General features: G+C 45.3%; 2 protein-coding genes across 3 annotated transcripts in view; one reads left to right on the top strand and one right to left on the bottom strand.

Moving 5' to 3' along the window:
• The window catches only part of SUSD5 (sushi domain containing 5), a 45,835-nt gene extending 30,183 nt beyond the window's left edge, over window positions 1-15,652 (top strand). For both annotated transcript variants that reach the window (XM_074405935.1, XM_039461819.2), the window contains one exon: window positions 11,680-15,652. In XM_074405935.1, the coding sequence (XP_074262036.1) occupies window positions 11,680-12,968 (1,289 nt within the window). In that variant the 3' untranslated portion in view covers window positions 12,969-15,652. The remainder of the gene's footprint in view (window positions 1-11,679) is intronic.
• A 3,100-nt stretch (window positions 15,653-18,752) lies between these two features.
• CRTAP (cartilage associated protein) overlaps window positions 18,753-24,036 on the bottom strand; it is a 34,411-nt gene continuing 29,127 nt past the window's right edge. Inside the window, exon 7 of the mRNA XM_039461820.2 lies at window positions 18,753-23,297. Within this exon, the coding sequence (XP_039317754.1) occupies window positions 23,244-23,297 (54 nt within the window). The 3' untranslated portion in view covers window positions 18,753-23,243. The remainder of the gene's footprint in view (window positions 23,298-24,036) is intronic.

Genomic DNA, 24,036 nt, shown 5'->3' with positions numbered 1-24,036 from the left:
TTAACTTCAATTTCTGTTTTTCTCCAGCTTTTAGACTTAATTTCCTTCGTAGAAGAAAGCATGAGACTGAAGCCGAATTTAGAATTTCTTTGTCAGTATTGCCATATTTGTTCAGAGGTTTATTGAACCAGTGGTTATTTCTGGCTTGTCTGGTTGTCTTTTTTAAAATTACTATTTTTAAAGGCTGTGTAGCCAAGAACGGGGGGTGAGCGGGGAAGGGTATGTGTGGAGCTTCCAGAAATGCAGCAAAGTGAAAAAAGATGGAAAGTAGCAGCCGTGGGAGAACCCCGGAGTCGGGGACCTGGCCCGTCTTCTGCAGCCCCCGGCCACATCCCACTGTGATAAGAGACACAGGCAGTACACAAGCCAGCCTCCGCCTTTCAGTGCAGACCTATGTCTTTCTGTGCTCTCCTGTTTCCCAAAAGTAGCAGTTAAATATAAATGCACAGTGAATGACCTGGGTTTTGCCAGGAGAAGCCACAAAGCTTACAGCTGCTAGACTTGTTTGTCTAAATCAGGAGGCCCCGTGTTGTGTTAGCACGGGTTTTCAGAGGGGTTGGGTGAGGGCAGGGCTAGACGGAGGGCGGAATGATTTGAGTCAGAGCCACAGACTCGGGCAAGCAGAGGGGAGGCGAGCTCAGCACCTCCACAGCCAGAGAGCTGGGCTTCTCCGGCTTTTGGGCAGAATGTGTTTGTTGGTCGCAATTTGGTGAATAACAAATTTTACTGTCCCCTATGAGGAGAAAAAATAAGCTTTGGCTACTTCCTCATAAGTAGGCTGTTTGTAAACACTCCTTCTTATCTTCATTTAAGGTTTTGGGGAAACCGTGATATACTAACAACCTGTTTTTACGTCAGGACCTTGACCTGCAAACCTGGGGAGACAGGAAGAGCTTAGTCCGGGGGCCTGGGCTTCTGCCCAGGGTTGCTGTAGCCTCAGGGAGCTCTGGAGGCAGAGCCTTAGACACACATACAGAGACATACGCACACACATACACACACAATCGCATGCACATCCATGCACACACCCACACATGCATGCGCACGCACAGGTCAGACTGACTGTAAGCGTCCAGGTCAAGGCCACAGCCAGGGTGAGCTGACCTTTCCCAAGTCCTCGCTCTAAAATTAAACACCAGGCCAGTGTTTTCTTGCACGAGAAAAGTTGAGAGAGGAGAACATAGCTCATCTTCCACCCGTGTTGCAGGTGCCCTTTGACTTTGTTGCATATTTAAGCTCATGGGATGAGTTACACAGAGGTGGAAGTTAGCAGACATTGATTATGCCTAATACTGGAACTCCAAAGCTGTTTATCATTCTTTGCCGCTCTCATGAATCAAATGATGCCCTGGCTGATAGACTTCCAGACTGCATCAGGCTTTATAAAAACTGGAACTCACTACCCACGAATTCATCTCTTCACTCATTTATTTATTCAGCAAACATTTATGGAGTGCCTACTGTATGCCGTACACCATGCTGTGTGCCGGGGGATACAAAGGCAGAAGGGACGTGCCTTGTTCTCAGGAGGTTCCCGGGCTAGCGGGGAGTCGGGCAGGCTGTGCAGCGAGAGCCAGGTGCTGTCTGTGATCAGTGCAGGGTGAAAGCAGTGTGATCAGTGCAGGGTGACAGCGGTGTGATCAGTGCAGAGTGACAGCAGTGTGATCAGTGCAGGGTGACAGTGGTGTGATCAGTGCAGGGTGACAGCGGTGTGATCAGTGCAGGGTGACAGTGGTGTGATCAGTGCAGGGTGTCAGCGGTGTGATCAGTGCAGGGTGACAGTGGTGTGATCAGTGCAGGGTGACAGCGGTGTGATCAGTGCAGGGTGACAGCGGTGTGTGATCAGTGCAGGGTGTCAGCGGTGTGTGATCAGTGCAGGGTGTCAGCGGTGTGTGATCAGTGCAGGGTGTCAGCAGTGTGTGATCAGTGCAGGGTGAAAGTGGTGTGATCAGTGCAGGGTGACAGCGGTGAACTCTGTTCTGGATGGATGCTGTTCCCAACGTTCTGATGAGTAACACATTAGTCCCAACCTAAGACCATTTAGGGTTCAAGTGTCAGGCACCATCAAGGTCTAAATTGGTTTTACCCTATCCATATAAGGGCATGAAGTGTTTCTAAGGTATGTTTACCCAATCCTCATATCATATATATCTTTCATTTTACCAGTGAAAGTCCATTTCTAATGTTTATCATTGGTAGTTAATAGGTCACTAATTTTACCAATAGAAAGCCATTTCAGATATTCAGGGTAGTAATTAGCAAAGCAGTGTTTTTGGTCAAGATACAAATAATAGAAGTACTTGTATTACCCACATCTGGAGGATGAATTTTCTAATGGGAATACTAACTGTCCATCCCAGAGTGAATTCTTTTTTTTTTTTTTTTTTTTTTTTTTTTGAGACGGAGTTTTCACTCTTGTTACCCAGGCTGGAGTGCAATGGTGCGATCTCGGCTCACCGCAACCTCCACCTCCTGGGTTCAGGCAATTCTCCTGCCTCAGCCTCCTGAGTAGCTGGAATTACAGGCACGTGCCACCATGCCCAGCTAATTTTTTGTATTTTTAGTAAAGACGGGGTTTCACCATGTTGACCAGGATAGTCTCGATCTCTCAACCTCGTGATCCACCCGCCTCGGCCTCCCAAAGTGCTGGGATTACAGGCTCGAGCCACTGCGCCCCGCCCAGGGTAAATTCTTAATTGGAATGCCAGCAGCAGCTGGTTTACAGCTTAACATAAGTAACACATATGTAATATTACACAGTGTGTCTTCTGTTTCTCTTATTTTTTTTTTTTGGAGATGGGGATCTCACGATATCACCCAGGCTGCAATGCAGTGGGTCTCACTATGTTGTTCAGGCTGGTCTTGAATTCCTGGGTTAAAGTGATCCTCCTATCTCAGCCTCCCAAAGTGCTGGGATTATAAGCATGAAATCCTGGCCACACAGTATATTCTTGAGATAGCACAGACATCTTAAGATGAATGAATGCCTTCGTTGATATAAAATTGAATGACATCTTAACAAAGTACCATATTGTTGAATTACATTTTCTTTTCCTCAAAGGTTATGGCCATTGTTCTTTTCTCTTCTACCACTGAACATGATGAGGTGAAATTTTAGGCAAGCCTAGAGACTAATGAGGAATTCCTGGGATAAACCTAACTTGGTACAATGTATTATTCTTTTACTGTATTAACTTTTAATATATACTTAATATATGAAAACGTAACTCAGCTTACCAGTATTAACTTATTACTGGATTCAGTTTGCCAACATTTTATATAGGGCTTTCTCATCTATGCTCAGTGAGATTGGTCCGTAGTATATTACCTTTTCATCAGGTCCTTGCCAGGTTTTGGTACCAAGGTTACACTGGATATGTAAAATAAATTGGGAAGTATTTCCTCTTTTTCTGTTACCTGGAAGAGTTTGTGTAAGATTGGAATTATCCTCCTAAATACCACTGATGGACTTCATTGGCAAAGCCACCTGTGCCTAGAGTTTTGTGTGTGTAGAGAGATTCAGTTTTGTTAGTAGTATATAAAAATTTTCTATTTTCTCTTGTGTCACTTTTGGTAAGTTGCATTTCTCTAGAATTTTTTCTATTTCATCAAAATTTTTAGTTTTCTGGATATAACTTTTTTTTTTTTTTGAGATAAAGTTTTGCTCTTGTTACCCAGGCTGGAGTGCAATGGCACGATGTTGGCTCACTGCAACCTCTGCCTCCTGGGTTCAAGCGAGTCTCCTACCTCAGCCTCTCAAGTAGCTAGAATTGCAGGCATGTGCCACCATGCCCAGCTAATTTTGCATTTTTTGTAGAGATGGGGTTTCACCATGTTGGCCAGGCTGGTCTTGAACTCGTAACCTCAGGCAACCCACCCACTGGGATTACAGGTGCAAGCCACCGGGCCCGGCCAGTTCCTGGATATAGATTTTTATCATGAAGTCCTGCTATTGCCTTTTCTAGTATCTGAAACATCTGTGATGGTGCCCCTTTTATTCCTAATGTTTTTCATTTGCGTCTTCTCTAAATTCTTCTTAATTAGTCTTGCTAGGAGTTTATCAATGTTACTAATCTTTTCAAATAATTAACTTTTGACTGTGTCAGTCTCTATTGTATGTGTTTTTTGTTTCTGCTCTTTAAAAAAATCTACTTTTTCTTTGTGTTTAACTTAATTTTCTTTTCTCAGCTTCCAGAAATCAATCTGATTTTTCAGCCTTTCTTCTCACATAGATATTTAAAGGTATAACTTCCCCCTGAGCTCAGCTTTGGCCGTTTCCCACAAGTTTTGATATGTCATATTTCCATTATCATGTTAGAATGTTTTCGATTCCCATTGTAATTTCTCACTTGACCCATGAGTTACTTAGACATGTTTTGTTTAATTTCTATACATAGGGGAATTTTAAAGTTATTTTTTTCTAAGTTAATCTCACTATGACCAGAAAATGTATGTATGATTCAATTCTTTAAAGTTTGTTGATACTTCTTTTATGGTCAATTTTGTAAAAATTATTCTATGTGCACTTGAAAAGAACATTTATTCTACAGTTGTTGAATGTCATCTATATATTTCAAAAAGGTCAAATTTATTAAGTATGTTGTTCAAATCTATATTCTTACCTTTTTTCTATTTGTTATAATTATTAATGATAGAGATGTTTAAAATCTCTCACTCTGATCATAGATTTATCAAGGTCTTCTTTTAGTTCATATCTGTTAGATTTCTATATTTTGAGGCTATATTAAGTACATACAGTTTTATAATTTAATGTCTTCCAGATAAATTGAAACATTTATTTTTATGAAAGAGCTTTCTTTATCTCTACTAATATTTTTTGCCTTAAAGTCTTTTTTGCTGGTTAGTCTCTTCATGACTTTTTAAAAATTATTTTACTTCCAACTCCTGTGCATATTTATATTTAAACTGTGTCTCTTATAAGGACCACGTACATGGGGTCTATTTCTTTATCCAAGCTGACACCTTCTATCTTTTCATGGTAGCCGTAATCCATTTTACATTTAACCATCAGTAGATTTGAGTTTTTTAATTACTCTCTTTTTTGTTTCCTCTCAGTCCTATTTGTCCTTTGTTCTGTTTTCTCTGCTTTCCTGCCTTCTTTTGGAACAGTTAAGCATTTTTTTCTTACTGCATTTACCCCTTCTATTACCTTCTAATACAGTCTTTTACTCTTTGTGGTTACTCTAGAAATTTTAACAGGCACCCTTGACTGATAGAAGTTTAATATTAATTAATACTTACATCATCTCCTGGCTAATTTAAAGCCGTCAAACATCTGGACTCCACTTACCTCCTCTCAACTTCTATGCTATTGTCATATGTTTTGAATGAATATTACATGTGTGTACTTGTTTTATGCAGTCAGCATTCACTTGGCTCTGCCCTATATCTACTATTTCATTGTTCTTTCCTTCTGCATCTCTGAGCTTCCACCTATGACATTTTCACAGAGTAAGAAATTCCGTATCGGCCGTTCTTTTTTTCTAACGTTTTGAAAATTTTATCACATTGTCTTCCGGCTTTTACTGTTTCTTTTGAAAAGTCACCTGTCAGTCTTACTGTTGCTTTTTCAGACATTATATATCTGCCTTCACAGGTTGCATTTACATTTTTCTGTCTTTGGTTCTTACCAGTTTTAATTCGGCATGGCTATGGGTAATGTATGTGAATTGGTTCTGCGTGAGGTTTGTAGTGATTCTGGAATATGTCTTCGTGTCTTTTTCTCTGTTTTATAAAATTCTCAGTCTGCTCTGTTCTTTGAAGTTTCTCACTGACTTTTTAGCTCTGTCGTGATGCTACATGGGTCCTCAATTTGATGCCTGAAGTTCATAACCACCATTTTCATAACATTCTCTTATTTTACATATTACCTTTGAGCGTTGTTTTTTTATTTTTTATTTTTTGGTTTTTGTTTTTTGTTTTTTGAGACAGAGTCTCGCTCTGTCACCCAGGCTGGAGTGCAGTGGCGTGATCTCAGCTCACTGCAACCTCTGCCTCTCAGGTTCAAGTAATTCTCTGCTTCAGCTTCCTGAGTAGCTGGGACTATAGGCATGCGCCACCATGCTGGGCTAATTTTTTTTATTTTTAGTAGAGACAGGGTTTCACTGTGTTAGCCAGGACGGTCCTGATCTTCTGACCTTGTGATCCGCCCGCCTCAGCCTCCCAAAGTGCTGGGCTTACAGGCGTGAACCACTATACCTGGCCTTGAGCTTTATTTCATTCACTTTCTTATTAAGTGCTGTAGTGTGAAACAATCCTTTAATCCAGAATAGGGAATGGTGGCTGTAAGGAAACAAGTCAGCTGAGGTAGTATGTTTCCCAGGCTGGGGTAGTGTGTTTTCCAGGCTGGAGTGCGGTGGCACGTCATGGCCCTCTGCAGTGTGTTTCCGAGGCTGGAGTGCGGTGACACGTTATGGTCCTCTTTAGTGTGTTTCCCAGGCTAGAGTGCAGTGACACATCATGGCCCTCTGCAGTGTGTTGCCGAGGCTGGAGTGCGGTGGCATGTCATGGCCCTCTGCAGTGTGTTTCCCAGGCTGGAGTGCAGTGACACGTTATGGTCCTCTGCAGTGTGTTTCCCAGTGGCACGTCATGGCCCTCTGCAGTGTATTTCCCAGGCTGGAGTGCGGTGGCATGTCGTGGCCCTCCGCAGCCTCAGCGTCCTGGCTCAGGTGATCATCCTGCCTCAGCTTGCCGAGTAGCTAGGACTACAGGTGTGTGCCACCACACCCAGTTAATTTTTTTATTTTAAGAGATGGAATCTCACTTTGTTACTAAGGCCAGTCTCACCCCGGCCTCAAATGATCCCCCTGCCTCAGATATTTTGCTCTTATTTGTTTGTTTGTTTTTAAAATATCTGGGCTTGGCTGGGCATGGCAGCTCATGCCTGCACTCCCAGAATTTTGGGAGGCTGAGGTGGGAAGATGGTTGAGATAGAAGTTTAAGATGAGCCCAGGCAACAGAGTGAGACGCTGTCTCTACAAAATATAGAAAATATTTAAAAATCTGGACCCTGCTTTATCCTCGTAAATGTTTTAAATGTTCTATAGCAAAGCTTCCTTCCCCTGAGCAATGTGAAGTCTTGGCATTTTGGATTCTATCAGGGAGAAGCGGCCCTACTGGTTACTGGTCTGGTTCTCTGCATCCACTTCACTTCTCTCTTTTCAGAGGGTCTTTGGGGTGTTATGAGAGACTATGGGTACAAGTAATTGATTCTGTGTAATTTGGAAATGAGCCTATAGTCCTCTTGTGTTTTGGGAGACTGTGCTCCTGGAAATTGATCTCAGTGCTGAACGCTTTGAGGTTGGGATGAAGAGAAGCTTGGGATCTGAGCTATTGCAGACTTTTCCTCATTTTCCTTCCAGAGCCATTTATCTTTCACTCACTCCAGAATACTTATAAGAATACCTATGGTAGATAAGCACTGTTCTGCCTTAGGGACACAATGCCTTGGGCCCCACCCCCAAGCAGCTCATTGCTAGTGTGTTAATTAGCTTTTTCTGCATAATAGATCATCCCAAAAAGTTTGGTGGCATGAAACAAAAATCATTTATTTTGCTGCAGTTCTTTGAGTCAGCAGTTTGGGCTGGGCTCACTCAGGTGAATGTGGTCAGCTAGGGCTGGCTGGTCAGGCGTGGCCTTAGCTGGGACATTTACCTCTCCTTTGTGGGGTCTTTTATCCTTTGGCATCCAGGTTTGTCCCATGGTAACTGGCAGGGCTCCGAGGCAGAGAGCAAAGGCATGCAATACTTTCATTGCGTTCAGTAGGTCAAAACAAGGGACAAGGTCAGCCCAGATTCTCGAGATAGAAAAATGGGCTCCAACTTTTAATGGGAAGAGGTGCAAAGTCACATTGCAAAAGGACTTGATGCTGGGAAAAGTGGAGATTTGTGGCCATTATTGCAATCTGTCTTCCACAGCCAGTGAGTACACACATGTGCATAAGCAATCTATATCCTGAGGTCAAAGACGTAAGTCAGGACCTTCTTAAATCTCAGTACCACTTGCTGTATGTTTCAGGTAAATTGTAGAGAAAAGTTTTGTGATAGTGGCATTCATTTCATTTTGTTGTTTTTGAAGGAAGCACAGTACTTCAATGCAAAACCTAATGCTCGTTTAGCATGTAGGGTGAAAATTTATGCACACAAAATCTTTGAAGTTCAACCCTATAGGGTGCAGGACCTTGAGATTCTGTCCCATGTGTTCCAAGGGGGAAGGGAGTATTTATCCTGTTCACCAGTGATCCCAAGCTCTAGCACATCGTCACTTCTCAGTGAGGTCTGTTGAATGAAGGAGTGGGTCAGTGCAGGATTTGAAATGAGGACATAACAGTGCCTGAGCCCTGGGAACCTGTATTTGAATTCTACAAGGCTCATAAGAATGGTCTAGCCATTTGATGTGTTTTTCGTGTGAGGTTTTGTGAACAGGACACAATGGGGTGGAGGATGCCCTGAAATAATCGCTGGGCCATCCTTTTCTAAGCGTAAAACACACGTGCATTCGATATTTATCAGTAATGTTTGCTCTTCATCCACAGTTTCCCTTTTCTGGCTGAGGACACATGTAAAGTGAATGGGCTTACCTTTCAGGAGCAGATCAGAAACAATTGTTAAATTTTATCTATAACTCTGTCCATTGTTAAATAAGCAAGATCCAGAGTCTTATTCTCTAACAGCCTTTAGAAATCAGCCAGATACCCACTAATGTAGTTTCAGAGCCCAGGAATGCACCATGTGACACCTCAGCATTCCATCTAGACCTTGGCTTTGGAGCTCTGTGCATTTTGTTCTTCTGAAGTTGAAAGTTAAGTGGGGGAACCAATATGTTTTAATAATTTAAGTGTGTCTTCCAGTAGGACTTGGCTTTCAAAGACCATTGAGAGAGGGGAAGCCCAAAGGGCTGCTGCTATCTTCTGAGGATACCAGCTTCTTGAGCTTTCCTGACCGGCTGATTCCCTCTCATCCAACTGGCCTTACATTCTGGTCTCCTAGACTGCTTACATTGTGGAGCGCTGTTGCTTCTTCTTTAGTTGCATTCAGAATGATTTACAGCATCATCTCACGTCTTGGAAGTTTTAAAATGAGCAGATTAGTGTTTTTAAAGATGCATTTTGGGGCCAGGCTCCATGACTCACGCCTGTAATCCCAGCACTTTGGGAAGCTGAGGCAGGTAGATCACCTAAGGTCAGGAGTTCAAGACCAGCCTGGTTAACATGGTGAAACCCCATCTCTACTAAAAATACAAAAATTAGCCGGGTGTGGTGGTGCATGCCTGTAATCCCAGCTACTTGGGAGGCTGAGGCAGGAGAATCACCTGAAACCCGGGAGGTAGAGGTTGCAGTGAGTCGAGATTGTGCCATTGCCCCACTCCAGCCCGGGCAACAGAGGGAGACTCCATCTCAAAAAAAAAGCAAATTTTGAGCTTAATTATAAAATACATACAAATCATAAGGCAAAAAAACCAATGAATTATTAAGAATAAACACAGATATTTAGGCCTTCAATAGGTGAAGAAATAGAGCATTGCCAGCACCCTAAAAGTCCCGTTTGTACCAGACCCGGTCATCACCCACTTCTCTCCTACCCAAGTGTAACCACCATCCTGCATTTCAACATCCATAGATTAATTCTGCCTGTTTTTAAACTTTATGTAAATATAGAATCAACACAGAGTGCTCTGTTGTGACTGGCTTAACATTATGGCCATGCAATTCATCTATGTTGTTGTGGGAAGCAGTGGTTGGCGCATTTGTATTGATGTATAGATTTGCATTGTTTGAGTATATCATAATTGATGTGTAGCTTCTGCAGTTAAGGGGCATTTGGATTGCTTCCAATTTTTTACAATTTATTACAAACATTATTATGCGTGTCTCTTGGTGCCCATATGCACATATGACTGGGAAGTATATATTTAGGAGTGAATTGCTGTGTCATGGAGCATCCATATGTTCAATTTTAGTAGAAATGCCCAGTTTTCCATTGTGGTTGTTACAGTTCACACTCCCACTAACAGGGCTGTGCATGCTAGTTAATACTTGATGTTGCCAGTCTGTTTAATTTCAGCCATTCTGGTGCTATGTAATGGTATCTCACTATGACTGTAATTAGCATTTCTCTCTTACTAGTGAGGTTGAGCATCTTTCCACATGTTTAATGACTAATTTGACATCTTTTTGGTGATGTGCCAGTTCAAGTATCTTGCCAATTTTTCTATGGTTTGTCTATCTACTTAGTACAGATTTGTGGGAGTTCTTTTTAAATTCTGGATATGAGCCCTTTGGAGGTTATATGTGTAGCGGATATCTTCTGTAACTCTCTGCCTTGCATTTTAACTCTCTTTGTGGTAGTTTAAATGAACAGAAGACCTTAATTTTAATGTAATCCAATTATCTGTCCTTGTGCCAATACCACAGTCTTAAAAAGTAATTCAGTTTTATAGTAAGTCTTGAAATGTTTTGTGTATGTCTTCCAGCTTTTTATTTTCTTTTTTTTCACTATTGCTTTGTCTCTTCTTGGTCCATGGCACTTCCATAAACTTTAGTATTCAGTTAATATCTGAGATTTTTATTAGAATTGTATTAGATCTATACAGAATAATTTGGACAGAATTGCCAGCTTAACAATTCTGAGCCTTCTACTACATGATCATGATCTATTCCTCCATTCATTTAGGTCTTTTTCTTCTTCTTCTTTTTTTTTTTTTTTTTTGAGACGGAGTCTTGCTCTATCTCCAGACTGGCGTGCAATGGCACAATCTCGGTTCACTGCAACCTCCACCTCTCAGGTTCAAGCGATTCTCCTGCCTCAGCCTCCTAAGTAGCTGGGACTACAGGTGCGCTCTACCAGACCCAGCTATTTCTCGTATTTTCAGTAAAGCTAGGGTTTCACCATGTTGGCCAGGATGATCTCAATCTCTTGACCTCATGATCCACCCACCTCAGCCTCCCAAAGTGCTGGGATTACAGGCGTGAGCCACAGCACCTGGCCTCATTTAGGTCTTCTTTAATTTTGCTCAGCAGTGTCTTGTATCATTCCATGTAGAAGTTTTGCACATCTTTTGTTAGATTTATTCCTATGTGTTTTTTTAAATGTTATTGTAAATGGCATCCTTTTAAATTTTAATTTTCTGTTTATTGACAATATTTAGAAAAACAGTTGATGTTTGCATTTACTGTAGACCTAGTATCCCTAATAAGCTTACACGGTTTTGTTATTGTTTTTGTCACCCAGGCTAGAGTGCAGTGGTGCAATCTTGGCTAACTGCAACCTCCGCCTTCTGGGTTCAAGCAATTCTCGTGCCTTACCCTCCTGAGTAGCTGGGATATGACACCATGCCTGGCTATCTTTTTGTGTTTTATTAGAGATGGGGTTTTGCCATGTTGGCCAGGCTGATCTTGAACTCTTGGCTTCAATTGATCCACCTGCCTGGGCCTTCCAAAGTGTGAGCTACCATGCCCGGCCTAAGCTGAGATGTTAATTGTAGTTAGTTGTAATGTTCATATGTAGATTCTTTGGGTTTATCTATGATACATATCATCCATGAATAATAACAGTATTATTTATTCTGTCCCAGCCCTCATGCTTTTTATTTCCTTTTCCTGTGTTCCGTACCAGCTCTGTGCCTTTGGAGCTAACGAGGTTTTTCCCTGTTTTCTTCCAGATGAGGCTGAGGCACACATTGACTATGAAGATAACTTTCCTGATGACAGGTCTGTGTCATTCAGAGAGCTCATGGAGGATTCCCGGACAGAGGCAGAAGAGGACAGAGGTCAGGAAGAATCCTCTGAGGAGGCTCCAAAGCAGGACCATCTGGTCTCCGTTTCTGTGGGGAGAGAAAACATAGCCCAGGATAAAGGCTTTGTGCCGACCACAGGCTTGCCTGGTGCTGGGAGCAGCGTCCCCACAGACTCGCCGGGATCGCAGCTGCACCAGAAGCAGTTCTGGTTTCCTGCTGAGGCTCTCCACAAGCCTGGGTTGGAAAAGGAGGTAGATGACGACACCAAAAAGCAGTTTTCTGCTGGAGACAACCACAGTGGTATAAAATTCGTCCCAGGGGAACCTGAAACCAAGGTGAGCTATAGCAACACGGATGGTCCCTCGGGGCCATTTGTGGGCAAGAATGACAGCAGGGCAGGGGATCCAGTGGTGAACGGCAGCGATGAGTCCTGGTTAGACGGCTACCCTGTGACAGATGGGGCTTGGAGGAAGACAGAGGCAGAAGAGGAAGAAGATGGGGACAGAGGGGTCGGGTCGGTAGGACTGGATGAAAACATTCCCGTTACTCCTGATCAGCCCGTTCCTGTGGAAGTTAAAAAGCCCTGGATTAGCACCCTCGCACCAAGCGAGGACATGACCCACAGTTCAGTTCTTCCATCTCAAATGCTAGACGTGGAAGCTTTGGCGCTCAGACCCATGAATGTGTCTGAGACTGAGAGCGATGGGGACGGTGACTTGACCAAGTACCAGTCAACTCTACCCTGGAGATTCACCACAGAGGAGTCCCCCATGGCCACCCTGCCCTATGAGCTCGCCAGCTCTACCCTGGAGATATTAGCAGCCACCACTGTCAAGCAGACGCCTAACCACATCCCCTCAACAGGCATGGCAGCCACTCAGCCTCCAGTAGAAACCACTGCTCCTGAGGTCCGGGACAGCTTCCCATACCTGCTGTCTGAAGACTTCTTGGGACAGGAAGGCCCTGGGCCAGGTTCAAGGGAGGAGCTTCATCCCACCTTGGAGTCGTGTGTGGGGGACAGCTGTCCTGGCCTCAACAGAGGCCCTGTGATCGCCACTATTGTCACCATCCTGTGCCTGCTGCTACTCCTGGCAGGGGTGGGGGTGGTGTGGGGCTACCGCAGGTGGCAGCACAAGAGCTCTGTGTACAAGCTGAATGTTGGCCAGCGGCAGGCTCGGCACTACCACCAGCAGATAGAGATGGAGAAGGTCTAGGCACCTTTGGAGTGGGCTCTCCCAAAGCCACTTGGGAGGAAAACTAACTGTGGCACATCACACTGATAATTCTCTAGAGTGTGACACAGGTGGACTGGGCCTCATCATTTTTCCCTCAGCCCTTTGTTTTATAGGCTGAGAAATGTCTCTGGAGCACCTGGCAGGGCAGGGAGGCTTTGATGGCATTGTTACTCATGTCAGTGTCTACTGCACCGTCTGCCCTGGAATTGACTATACTAATCTCAGACCTGTGCTTGGGCGTGGTTTCCAGTGTGAGGTCAAAAATTGCCTCTTCCTTCAGCGCAGTATTATCTTTTTTTTTTTTTTTTTTTTTTTTTTGAGACAAAGTCTCATGCTGTCACCCAGGCTGTAGTGCAGTGGCATAATCCGGGCTCACTGCAACCTCTGCCTCCCAGGTCCAAGCAATTCTTCTGCTTCAGCCTCCCGAGTACCTGGGATGACAGATGTGTGCCACCATGCCCGGCTAATTTTTTTGTATTTTTAGTAGAGACAGATTTTCACCATGTTGGCCAGGCTGGTCTCGAACTCCTGACCTCAAGTGATCCACCCTCCTTAGCCTCCCGAAGTGCTGGGATTCCAGGTGTGTACTACATCCCAATATTACCTTTCTGAAGAAAGAAAATCACTGGCTTCATGCCCTGAAAGTTTATAAACAATGATAAAGCAAGTGTATGAGAGCAGTATTATTTCGGACATGGATATTGAATTATTGAGAGGAATATGGAAGAATAATGTTTCCTTTTAGTGTCGTGATGTTGCTGAGGGCAGATGAACCAGGAGCCAGGACACAGTCTAGAAGCTTTGAGGTTTCTTTTTCATTGTTTCTTGAAATTAGAGCGAATTTAAGACTGACATTTTGTTGGAGGAGGTGAGGCGTGAAGAAACACACATCCCCCTCTATTCCCTCCATTCTGTGGGATGACCTATCACTTATTTTATTTTAGTTTCAATCTTTCATGGTTAAGGATTTGCCATTATTTTTTAAAAAACAAAGTTAGCTTTGTACCAGTAAGTACCATTTCCTCTCAGAAGCAGTGGTCTAGTTGTCCCTGATCAGTCTGTGCCTAGGAATGTCTTGGAAATTTTGCCAGGACTAACAAAACTCAGTCCTTGGTTTCCTCTCTCAGGATTCATTTCTCTGAACTCCAGTAAGAGGGAATGACACGGGAGAAAAAAAGAAATGTTTTCAGAGGGACAAATACCAGGATATCAAGGATGGGCATATACTTGATGGAGAAGCAGAAGAATCTATAAGAGAATATGAAGTGATCTGTGCTGATCTGTTCTCTAGTGTGGAAACTGGGAGCTCTATGGAAACAGAATCCATCCTGTCTATTGGACAACCCATTTCACAGCATCTAAATCATCTTACGGTGGCTGGCGAGCATTGTTTATGGCAGTGGTTCTCAAAGTGTGGTCCTCAGACCGGTAGCATAGCGTCACCTGGGAATTCGTTGGAGATGCAAAGTCTCTAGTCCCACCCTAGACTCAGGATACAGGAACCCTGGGAGTAGGGCCCAGTTCTGTGTGTGTTTAACAAGCCCTCCAGGTGATTTTGATGGGCAGTCAAGTTTGAGAACCTATTGGTTTCTAAGAACCTCAAATGTGAACCTCGAGGCCAGCGGAAGCCCTAGTGGCACAGAAGATGAGTTAACACCTGTGGTTTGTCTTGTGTGGCAGCCAGGCATGGATGTGTGCAGCTGAGGTGGCACTGAACACTGCCTAAATGCCACCTGCAATCGTCTCCTCTATGCTGGCACAGAAACGAAACATGTTCTATTTTTCTAATATGAATCACCTTCTTGGAAATAGTTATCAGTGGTAAGAGGTGATGTTAGCAATACATTTCTTTTGAGACACCATAGGAGTCCGTTTTTATGTGGTAGAGAGAAATCCTGATCTTTTTTTATGATTGAAAAATTGTCAGTGGTGTTTTACCTAAGGAAAAAAGAATTCACAACGTGTTTTCCACCCTGCCACCTCTTTTCAGCAAGCTTTGGGAAAATAATAGGCGAAGCAGCTGTCAAGAGCAGCAGCATAATCAAAGATCTTAGTCCCTATAGTTGAGCAAAGTAAAGCCTGAAGGTAAAGCCTGAAGGTACAACTGGAAGGCCAATGGGTCAAGGAAGTCAAGAACAATGGGAATAAGATGCTTCCTGCATGTCGCCAAAGCAAAACCTAATAGAATAAAAGCCAGAGACTGTATATATTACAAATTAGATCCTAATCTACTGCAAGATAACCTTTCTATTTTTAACGATATCAAATAACCTCTGTTTCAGCGTTGGGATTGCATTAGTAACTATTATGGAATAACCCAGAACATTGAATTTATACCAACAAATAGGCAATATTAATACCAGTGTATTAATAAATTTATTACAAATTGTTAATACATGTAAATGTTTTATTTGTTTATCTGGACTGTGAAATAAACCCAACACATCAGTTTTTAAGTTCTTATTGGTGTGGTGTCATCTAAATTAATGTTATAAAATCTAAAAATGCGTGTTCAAAGGGAACGATTAAAACGCTGTAAATCAAAATTGTATGTCATGCCTGTTTTGAGACTGGTGAATGTTTAATGCTCATGAAAATTGGGGGAGGGGGTTCTATTAACACAAAGCTTCTGAGATATTTAAAATAAATAATTATTGCCTCAACAGTTGCTGAATGTATTTTATTTCTAGGCTACTGCACTATGGTTTTTTTAATTTAAAAAAAAAAAAGCTCACTGGGCACAGTGGCTCACACTGGTAATCCCAGCACTTTGGGAGGCTGAGGCAGGCAGATCACTCGAGGTCAGGAGTTAGAGACCAGCCTCACCAACATGGTAAAACCTTGTCTCTACTAAAAATACAAAAAGTAGCTGGGTGTGGTGGTGCACGCTTGTAGTCCCAGCTACTCTGGAGGTTCAGGCAGAAAAATTCTTGAACCTAGGAGGCAGAGGTTGCAGTGAGCTGAGATCCCACCACTGCTCTCCAGCCTGGGCGACATAGCAAGGCTCCATCTCAAAAAAAATAATAATTCTCTAGTAATCTTGAAAATAATGTCTTAATACTTGCTATATCTAAGATGTAAGACTGCCCTCTCTAAACCTCTCAGCTCTGTTACTTCCTGCAGCAGGATTTTAGGGAAGTCTGTGGCACTCTCACCCCGCCTCCCTCTCTCCTTCCCTCTTCCTTGCCCCAACCAGAGACCACTCACTTCACTACGACGAAGCACCCAGGACCTCGCTATTCAAAGCATGGCTCCTGTCCCAGCAGCACAGACACTGCGAGCTTGTTAGAAAAGCAGAACCTCAGATCCTGCCCCAGAACTGCTGAATCAGGATCTGCATCTAACAGGACACCCAGGTGGCGGCATGAATGGTAAAGCTTAAGAAGCACTGGCCTGAGAGAGAACTGATTATATCCTTTCTCCTAACTCATAGGACACGCAAAGGAGTAACTGGAGGGTCAGCTGAGGGGACCGTCCACGAAGGTGTGGGGAGAGTGAGGGGAACCATCAGGGGATGGTGGGGTCCTGTCAGGGAGCCCAGCAAAAGCTCAGCAATAGGAAAGGTCTGCAGGACAAGGGCTCTGCTCCCTTGGCAGGAGGATACTGCCAATGTCCAACTGTGGCTTGGAGGAAGCAAAGGTTTTAAGGACCCAGACCTCGTCTCACCCTGCCATCTCTTGCTGGCATGTCCCAGTGACAACTGGAAGTCAGAGAGTGAAGAAACCCAGGCAGTGGAACCAGAGGTCAGGCTCCTGGGACACCGGGCATGTTGGCGGGGCACATGGAAGAGATGTGGAGTGGCAACTAGCCTAGTCCAGCTCAGACATCGTCTGCAGCAGTCCCATCTGCCTACATCCATTTTCACCTCCACGACCACCACAGATCCATGCCAAGCCTTCCAGTGTTGTGGACATTGTCGATGCCCCTTCCAGATCCCCCTTGCTAGGCAGGTGAACCCATCTTCCAGTGGCCCTGAGTGTTGGCTGCTAAAATGCTCATAAGCACACAAGCGTACCTTTCCAATGTAGAGAACCGCCCTTGGCCTAATGTCAGTTCCCTCATCCAGGAAATCAGACCACCTTCCACCGTGCTAGGGCAGCCTATAACCAATGACCAGCTGGCATGGGGATGCAAAAGGCTGACGACCTTGCCTCAAGGCAAGACCAACTCTGATGTGATTCATGCTCCAGCGCTCCCATGAGATCAGGCTGAAGCTGGTCTTCAACTGAAGACACATCTTTGCAAGACACATCTTTGCTACCTCCTTCCTGCTCCCCTCACACCCCTCCTCTTGAAAGCACCCCATCACCTCCCTTGTTTCAACGGATCCTGACCAAAGACATCCATCAACTTAACTCTTACTCCCTCCACCCTTTCTCCTAAGTCCAGAATTTTTCACTGTGTCCTCTGGAATTCTTGGGCTGACCTCCATTCTTCCTAAGACAGCTGTTTGAACTCTCCATAGTGTGGGCCTGTTTGTGTGCTGGCTGGTTCACTCTTTCCACCTGCGTCCGTCTGCTCTGCTTTCTCCCGCCTGCCCAGTAGCAGCGTGCATGGGGCATAACTGCTGTAGACAGTCATCCCTGAAGATGCTTTGGGTCCTTGTTTGAAACAGATTCCAAATGTTTTTCCTAGTGGGATCCCAGATCTCCTCTGAAAGACAATCCTCCTGAGGAGAGGCGTGAGCCTTTACCGTCTAACAGGACCTCAGCCAGCTCTTGGCTCACGTCTAGCAAGGACCACTCCTCCTGCGTGAGACTTTGTTAGATGAATGTCAGAAATGTCACAGACCTGAGAAAACAGAGCTCATTACAACATAGGTTCTAGAATGTGGTTAAGACATCCCTGTCCAGTGGATAGAACAGAAAATAGAAAGTAAGCAAAGTAAAACATTTAATGTGATGTTAAAAAAAAAAAAAAAAAAAAAAAAAAAAGCTTTTGGTTTCAGCTATTTTCCGAGTTCTAATTTTCAACAAGAGTGAGATTGTACATACCATCCTAACCCAACAGAGGAGGCAGAAAAAGACATCAGCAATGGTATTTGGAGTTCAGCCTACCAACTGCCACCCCAGAATGGGAGATAAAACTGGAATCCATCTTGTGTCTGTTGGTCAAACACTTAATTCCTCCCTGTTTTCTTCTTATAAAACGAGGCACTAATATCTTACCTGCCGGCTCTAAGACGATATAGAGCCAACTCACTCATTTCATTCCACAAGCAACAAAAGCCAGCTACTTGTGTGGGGACAGTGTCAGGTGCCAGGATATGTGGCTGCTCATGTGCTGGCCCTAGATGGAAGCCACTCTAAGGATAACCATGGCTGCTCCTGATTCTTATTTCTGGGGTAGGAGTCGCTCAGTCAAGGCAAAGCCGGGCTGTTGTGGTGTCTTCTCTTTCAGGGAGATGACATGGGGACAGGCCTGGGGGTCAGTCTTGCCTCTGGCTGCAGGCACAGGAAGTCCAATGCATAAAACGTTTGGCTGAGGCTTACTTAAGGTTCCTAGCCTTTTTTTCCTTTTCTCCCTTGTACATAGTTTAAACTCTCCACACTAAGTCATTCAGGCCTGGAGTCACCAGAAAAAAAGAAGCCACTGTTTCTGGGATGGCAGACGGTCCAGAGTTCCGACAGCTGTGATGAAGGATTCCTTGTAGGTTTTTCTCAGTGCCTTGCTACAAACTGTGTTGCAGTTCCATGTTCCGACGCTATTAAATAATGTTTTCTCTGGCACTGGTCCACCTTTTCCCTACAGTTTAAGTATTGATTTTTTTTTTTTTTTTTTTTTTTTACTGAAGTAGCTTTGGTTTACAGCTCACATTTAAAACTTAGAAACGTTATTTCCATGAATGTTGGCAAAGTGGTCACTGTTGATTCCACCAGCAGTCATAATAAACTCCTTCCCACTGACAATCTAACAAACCATTTTCTGTTTGCCACTGAGTTGGGTCCAATAAAATTTTTGTGCTCTTAAAATTCCCCTAATAAGAACTCCCGAAAGCACACATTTCCTTCCTAAGGCAGCCCTTGCGGTCGGGGCTCGCAGTGGCTCTTTCTGGATTCCAGAGGTGAGCACAACAGCTTGGCTGTAGTAACTAGAAAGTCTCGAAAATCAGAAAGGTATCGGCATGTTGCATATGTCGGTATGTGCTCATTTCGGCCAGTCACTTTTACACACGTGTGTGCACACAAACCTCCCCTCAGCCCTTCACTTCTCCACAAGTCAAGCGTGAACAGAAGCACTGGCCACAAGGAGTCTCTTTAGACCCTTCCCAGTGGGTGCCTCCTGCTTGGATGCCCTGAGTGGCAGTGGGGCTGGACAGATGCCCCACCATGATGGGCAGCCTCCCCACCAGCCTGCAGAACCAAACGGTGACCACTGAGCGCCATGCTGGTGGGTCAAAGGACAAGCGAGGCATCTTAGGGCGGGCCTGGAAGCTCCCACAAAGCGTACAAATGTGTTTGTTTTTTTCAAGACAGGCCAGACTGAAGCTGAACCAACGGGGTCTCAATCCAGGAATCTTGTAAGCTTTTCCAAGAAACACACTCCAGCGGGAGTTGGATTGAGGGCACTGAGCGCAGCCTGCACACTAGGGTTTCATGGTAGGTTTGGAAGAACCAGCCCACTTTTTTTTTTTTTTTTTTTTAAGGTTAGTTTGGTTTCCTTTGAAATAAAAATTTTGGTAACTCAGCTCCACAGCCTTCAATCAAAGCAAAGTACTGACAATACTGACTATACAATCACCAGGGTCCTCGGGGGACATCGCGAGGGTAGGGGTGGAGGTGCCTTTCAATCCCCGGTGAAAGAGGCCAAGTTCAGAGAGTGAACAAGGACCCCCCACCACGCCAACTCAACCCATATGCAGAATAACGTCATGTGCACAAAGCTCACCCCAGGCTCACAAGACAATGACCCAATAGGACCTCTGCAGGGCACAGAGGTGGAGTGAGTCACAACACCCAACCCAGCCTGGCTCCCTGCAGACGTCAGCTTTCATTTTCTCATGCAGCTGGGAAGGACACCACAGCCCCGGGCTCTAAGGGGAGTTCACGGCTGCTGGGCACGCTATTTACAGACTCAGGAATCAGATCCTGGAGCAGGGCGTCCACTCACTGGGTCCCCCATTACTTTCCAGTCCTATCTCATCATCCCTTCCCCACTGAGTTCAAAAGGAAGTTTCTCTGGTGGAGTAGAGGGTGGGGTGAGGATGGAGGGCCCGGCATCCCATGGGCAAAGGCCATCTCCCCCAGCAGGAAGCCACATAAGGTCTGACGCATTGCTGGGACTGGGAGGCTGCTATGGACATGGTGCCTCCACCAGTGATAACACTGACTGCTCGGGCCAAACACCGCCCGGCCCCCAGAGTACAGACTGCAGACGTGGGCAACTTCAGCCCAAGACAGAAGTGGTAGGGGACTGTCCTGGGTGGGGTGCCCTCAAAGGAGAGCCTGACGCAGGGATTCTTGTGTAGGTGAATGAGGACGTGGTGTCAGGAGGGATGAGGGAAGCAGGATAGAGCTGAAACAGAAACAGAAGGATGTGCCCGAGTTCTCCCCTTAGTACAGTGTTCCGGGGGAGAAGGGAAGCCCAGAAAACGCAGGACATATGAGTGTTCTACCCCAGTTCACCACCACTACACCAAAACGCGCTCTATCCTTTAATCCCTCCCAGGCGATTGTAGGAAACGTCTTGCTTCCCAAATGCTGTGCTTTTCTCCTCTTGCCTTCACCCCTGGAGGGGCCCAACTACACAAGTGGCTTATTTGGAGAAGGGAATGAGGTTGACTAAAGAAAGCTCAGCTTCCAGAACACCATACCCTCCTGGCTTTCTCTGACCTTAAGGTAACTCCTTCTCAGTCTCTTTGGCTGACTTTCCATTTCCCAGAGAGCCCACGGGCTCCATCCATAGCTCTTTTCTGTTGCTTCTCAGTACTACTCAGACACAATCTCAGCAGCCCCCTCCAGCTGCATGGCTTTAAATGTCACTGACATGCCGAGGTGCCCTGCTGGATCCCTTCATAGAGCCAGTTCCCAGGACCCCTCACCCCCAGTACACTACCATGCATGGTGGCTGCCAGATGCTTACAGCCTCTTTTCCAGAGACCTACCCTCGGCGGAAGCCACTTGTCTTCAAATGTACCCACACTCCCACAGAACTTCTCACAGCCAATAGAGGACTGATCGAGGCTTTCACAGGGTCCTTCTGAGAGTACCCCCCACTATAAAGCAAGCGCATTCAGATCCCCGTCCTGGGCTCTGCTGCAGACCTGACCTGAGAACTCTCCACTTGGATGTGCAGCCTGAGCCTCCCACCCCAACCACAGACAGCCTGCTTCGCTCCACATTCCTTACTTACCCAGCCCGGCCTTCCCTGTGTCAGTAAATGGTAATGCCATCTTTCCTGCTTTTCAGGCCCAAAACCTTAATGTCACCAAGAACTCTTCTTTCTCTTCCGCTCCACATTCAACCTCTCAGCAAATCCCATTGGCTCTGCTTTCAAAATAAATTTAGCTAAGTAACCACACTGCTGCTGTGGCCCGAGCCCAAGTCTGGAATCTCATGGAAGCTTCCTAGCAGGTCTTCCCTCTGACTTCTGCCCTGGTCCACTCTTCAATTTTTCACAATATGGCAGCCAGAATGACCCTTGCAAAATATAAATCAATCAAGGCACTCCTCTGTTCAAACTCCCCAGTGGCCCTTATATCACTCAGCAGAAGCCAGGTCAAGGCCCTCCACCGTCTGACCTCCTCCCCAGCCCTCTCTCCTTCCACTCTCCTCTGCCCACACCCCTGCTCAGCCTCCCTGCTCTTCCCTGACCATGCAGAGCAGGTTCTCGCTTTGGGGCACTGCACATCCTGTTCCTCTGCCCGGACTGTCTTGCCCAGGACCACTTCCCTAGCATCTCTGCTCTAATGTCACTTTCCCAGTGACGCCTTCCCTGAACACTCCATTTAAAACTGTAGCCTCATCGCCAGGATTCCATACCCTCTCCTCCACACCGCTTTCTTTTTCTCCATGGCAAGTATCACTATATGATACATTGTATATATTTATATATATATTTATATATATATATAAATATATATATATATTTGTATATATTTATTCCTATGTATTGGTTATCTCTTTCTCCCTGTAGAATGTAAGCTCCATGAGCACAGGGAACTTTCCCCTGTTACTCTGTGAAGTATCTCTAATGCCCAGGTCAATGCCTAGCACATAGTAGGTACTCAATAAACATTTACTGAAAGAATGAATGAAACTAGACAGCTCTGGCTTTCTTCCTTTTCCAACTTAGAGACTTATAACTAAGCATTGTCCTCACAGCCACTCGGCCAAACGTTGTGATTTTGGAGACGTAAAGCGTTGGGTAAAAGCCGCACAGCTGAACTCTACACTATCCAACTTGTTTTTCAGGGGGTGCTAGAGTTGGTACAAGTCAGACCAGGTGATGGCCGTCATGAGGCTGGAGAAGTCTGGCCTTTGTCTTCCACTCTCTTTCCTGGATGGGAAGAAAGGAGACTAAAATCTGGAAGAGCAAAGAAGCCAAAGGAGGTTGTTCACGGTTATCAACTTTTAGGAATTTTTTCTTATTTAAAAAATAATACTAATTTTCTGGGGAAAAAAAAAGTCAGAGAAGACTGTCCTTCAAACCAAAATGGTGAGAAAGGCAGGTATGAGCATGAGAAAGACAAGTGTGAACATGAGGAAGACGGGTGAAGGTGTAAAAACAGACGTGAGGATAAGACAGGTGTAGAGGTGAGAAAGAGGCCGGGCACTGTGGCTCACGCCTGTAATCCCAGCACTGTGGGAGGCCAAGGCAGGTGGATCACCTGGGTCAAGAGTTCAAGACTAGCCTGGCCAACATGGCAAAACCCCATCTCTACTAAAAATACAAAATTAGCCAGGCATGATGGTGGGCGCCTATAATCCCAGATACCTGGGAGGCTAGGCAGAAGAAGCGCTTAAACCCAGGAGGTGGAGGTTGCAGTGAGATGAGATCACACCATTGCACTCCAGCCCAGGCAACACAGCAAGACTCCATCTCAAAAAAAAAAAAGGTGAGAAAGATAGGTGTGAACACGAGGTGGCAGGTGTGAAGACGGGAAAGGCAGGCTCACCCCGGTGACATGTAGTCAGAGAGATGGGGGCTTCCCAAGGGAAGGCTCTGAGGTATCAACAACCTTGGCTGTTGAGAAAAGGACAAAGAATCTGTGTTTCCTGAACATCGCGAGGAAGTCTCTTCAGTTGCTGTGGGCTAGCTGGTCTCCTCCAGTTCCAAGAGATCGTCCACATATTCCACAACTTCTCCCTGTAAGAGACAACAGGACAATTCTGCTAAATGAGCTACTGGACTTTTAAAAGTGCTGATGAGCAGAAACCATATCCCAAGAGGCCATTGCCACTGTCTGCTCTGGCTGAAACGGGTTTTCTCTGGGGCCCAGAGGACCCGATTTCTCCCTGTGGAGGGGACCTCAGCTTCCACTCCATTTGAACTTGGTATCAAGTGCTCCGCGAGACCTGCCAACAGACCGTGTGAAGCAGACAGCCCAGCCCCGCTGTGGACGGCTCTACCAAGTGGCCCTCCTGTGCACCCCTCTGCCCATTCCCCTTCTTCCCCTCTCATGAGCAGGTCTCCCACAGGGATGTTTTCTATTTGTTCCCTTTCTGTCCTGACCACCAGACCACAAGCTTCTCAAGGAGCAGGGCCTATGCTGATTTTTCTTCCCCAGAGCCCAGCACACAGAAGGTGCTCAATAAATGTGTTGAAGGACAAATGGCTGAGCGCTGCATGCATATTGCTAGTGCAACTGAAGCAATCACTCCTCTTACAGGAGAGACACATGGGGACAGTGGGATTCACCTGCCCAGTGTTGGTACCAGGAGCCCACCAGCTCCCTCCTTCTGCAATCAGCCTTACACTTCAACTTGAAGCAGCCCAGAACCCTTCCCCATTTCTTTCTCCACACTGACTTCTCTCCTACAACCCTCCTGGACCACCAGCTGATGACACCCATTCTCTTTTCTGCAGAGAATGAATGAATGACCAA

This window comes from Saimiri boliviensis, chromosome 9 (genome assembly GCF_048565385.1).
Source record: "Saimiri boliviensis isolate mSaiBol1 chromosome 9, mSaiBol1.pri, whole genome shotgun sequence".
Classification (NCBI taxonomy): domain Eukaryota; kingdom Metazoa; phylum Chordata; class Mammalia; order Primates; family Cebidae; genus Saimiri; species Saimiri boliviensis.
This window is presented reverse-complemented; position numbering and strand designations above follow the sequence as displayed.